Genomic DNA, 3271 nt, shown 5'->3' on the forward strand with positions numbered 1-3271 from the left:
AGTTCATTATTACTCTGGCTCAAGTAAAACTGTTTCTGTTTTAAAATCTGAAGAAGCAGCAGCTCCTGGTACAACATGGGACTACATAGCAGACACTGAAACATTAAAGATTAATGGTAAGATATACTGACATGTAGTGTGAATTTTTATAATGCCATTACCTTTTTATTTAGATTCTGTCCCTATAAGATCAGATGGTACATATGCTATTCTTAATAAGAGGCCAAATTTTGGGCCAGGGAGAGTAGTTGATATTGGCTTGTATAAAGATGATCGTCCCTTTATAATAGAGCCATCAGTCGGTGTTGGTACTTATGCTGAAATCTGTGTTCCTAACAAGCTGTATTTTGCGGTTGTAGTCCATGAAAGTCCACCTGGAAATATAATATATCCCACTGTATTTTCTGAACTAATTGAAAATACAAAACATACTGGAGCAACGGCACAAATAACCGAGTTACAAGAAGTTGACCTCAATCAGTTTCCAGATGGTGTCAAAGTGACTCTTACTCAAGAGAAACTGACGCAAACATTCATATTTAGTGCTGAACCTAAAACTTTATAGTGCTATTATCTATGTGTTTCATATTGTATTATATAATATTTTTCAACCATTCATTCATACCAAAGACACTTTGTTCTCATTATACTATAGTATAATGCAAACTGAATGAACTCTTCACCTCGTCTTGGTTTTAGTTATAGTTATCTAAAATAAAACTAGCTATTGTAATGCCAGGCTTTGCAACTGTTTCTGTAGCTATTGTAATTATTAGTTTTTCAACATCATTAGTTTAGATGAGGTTGAAATGTCATTGGCCTCACCAGTGATTAGCATGGGCAAGAAGTAGTCGAGGGAAAAAGTTAAGCTTCTTTCTCACATGACCTATTTGCTGCCATAATTGCAGTTAGTTGATGATGTAAAAGACTCTCTTCATGTGTCAAAGTTCTTTTAATGTTGATAATCAAACAGATATTGCAGCAAGGCCACGCACCATAGGTGCCTCGTTTAATTGTTTTTTTAATCATTTTACAGCTGCTATTGATACAAATACTCTAGGACATGTTTTGAAAGTTTCCAAGACAATTTTAAGTAAACGTAATTACCCAGACCTCCCCAAGGTATAATTATTATTGATTGTATTTTACGCTCTCAATATTGTGTATAGTAATGGAGTCCTTTGAAAAATGTGTAAAGATGACAATAGCATCGAAACTGCCTCTTGTTAGTATAAAAATATGGAGACTGCACCAATTAATAGTGGAAAGAAATTAGAAACAAACCAAGAGGCAAGAATTAACATTAACAATTATACATGACTGGGCTATCATGGACTCTGAGTTCTATGCCTTTGTCTATAATTGAGGTGTATACCGTATAGCCACAAAGTTTCGAGGCAATAAACTTTCGCGAATCAGCTAGGCCACAAGTCTTTTTTTGCGAATTAACTTTTGCGGTTCTTGTTTTAAAGCACACGTGTTTATGGGCAATACGGATAATTTTACGGAATTAACTTTCGCAAATACAAAAAATCCACGAAAATAGAGAAAGTTGTACCCTCGAAATTAAGCGGCTATACGGTATGCATATGGGTTAAAGGGTGGGGCTATTACACATAACCAAAGTATAGTATGCCCATCATTAACAGTTCATTCAGTGTAGTTTCTTTAATTAATTGCCAGATATACAAATAATTTTTTTCTTTTTCATACATGGTTTGTTGATGCTGTTGTAGCCAATGAAGCTGTAAATGGTGACAGAATAGTACAGGAAGAGGAGCTTGAAATTAGGCCTGAAAAAGTGGCAGCTTCTTGCTTAGATGAAAACATGTGTTAAGAGAGCTGTAGAAAATATTGTACCAAAGATGCATGGATGGCGATTGAGAATGTTGCAGACACAATTCAGAGGAACGCTGTGTACTATTGTGAAAGATGTACATGTATGATTGATGATGACAATCAGTCATTAGTTGTGTATGTTTGCTGTTTGAACTGGTTTCATTTTAAATGCTTAAGTTAAAAATATCCTCCAAAAGCCAAACATTGGTTTTGTTGTGATTGTTATATATATATATATATGTATAAAATAAAATTGTCTTCTTTTTTTCTGTTTGTGTCTTGTTTTAACTTGAACTTAATATAATGAATTATTAATAAACCTAATTTTAATTTATAACTTTAATGCGCATGTGCAGATGTAACTTCCAGATCTATAGCTAGGGCTGAGGCTATTATTCTCAAAAATCAGTCATTATTCTATTCTTGTAAACAATGTTCATTATTCTCAAAAAAATTACCTATTGTAATTTATTCCCACCTTAAATTCCATTTATTCAAAGATTTTGTCAGTTCACTAATTACAAGTTATTAATAGTTAGTTAACTATTATTATTATTATTACTCAATTAACTATTATTACTAGTTAGTTAGCTATTCCATACGAAAATATTTCCACATCGACGAAAAAAGGAAAATTACGGTACATGTAGAAGTGAAGTCATGCACTCATGGTCACGGTTGTCTGATTTGTAGGGTATAAAAGGGCTTCACCTCTTCTCCACATTATTACAAGCATTATTTTCTTTTTTCGCTATAAGAAAGAAAAGAAGTTGGACCTAGTAAGCAGCCATGGCTACTTCAAATATAAAAGTTTCTTACGTTAATGCCACTGGTAACACCGATTTTGCAGTTGTTGTGTTCACAAAGAACTTCAATGTCAACACTCCAAAGGTGTACTATTCTGCTTGGAAAATCCTTAGGGCACAGAGCCAAGTCGACTTTGTCTATCCTGTTTCCTTAGGTGTTGGTGTTGTATACACTACTAGCACAGGATTGCATAAGGCTGGACCGTTTCCTGCAGAATTAGGATCAACTTGGGAACTCTCTCATGATACCATTACTACCACACCAAGCTTAAGAAAAGGTACATTTTTTCCTTTGCATGGTCAAAGATATTGATCTGACTGCCTGACAAGTATATATATACATGTAGTTTCTGATGATCACTTGATGCTCCCCGGCACTCTGGTACTGACATGAGTCATTTTCCCTTTTTTCTCTGTTCTCTTCATTTAGTTGCCAATACTCAAGCCAATCCAAATGGATCTATTGTTGTCAAGAATCTTCCACCTTGTACATGGAGTGGACGCATGTTTGATGTTGGTGTTTACAAGGATAATGGTCTTCTAGTTGTTGAAAAAGATGTCCACGTTGGTAGTCAAGCTGTCATCATGCTCAAGCCTAAGCTTTACTTTGCAGTTGTCTCTAACAT

The 3271-nt window shown here is 34.6% G+C and overlaps 1 protein-coding gene across 1 annotated transcript in view; it reads left to right on the plus strand.

Moving 5' to 3' along the window:
• The first annotated feature begins 2628 nt into the window (after nucleotides 1–2628).
• LOC105313143 (cytoplasmic dynein 1 heavy chain 1-like) overlaps nucleotides 2629–3271 on the plus strand; it is a 40509-nt gene continuing 39866 nt past the window's right edge. The window contains exons 1-2 of the mRNA XM_011406328.2: nucleotides 2629–2923; nucleotides 3076–3257. Coding sequence (XP_011404630.2) covers nucleotides 2629–2923; nucleotides 3076–3257 — 477 coding nt within the window. The remainder of the gene's footprint in view (nucleotides 2924–3075; nucleotides 3258–3271) is intronic.

This window comes from Amphimedon queenslandica, unplaced genomic scaffold (genome assembly GCF_000090795.2).
Source record: "Amphimedon queenslandica unplaced genomic scaffold, v1.1 AMPQUscaffold_13349, whole genome shotgun sequence".
Classification (NCBI taxonomy): domain Eukaryota; kingdom Metazoa; phylum Porifera; class Demospongiae; order Haplosclerida; family Niphatidae; genus Amphimedon; species Amphimedon queenslandica.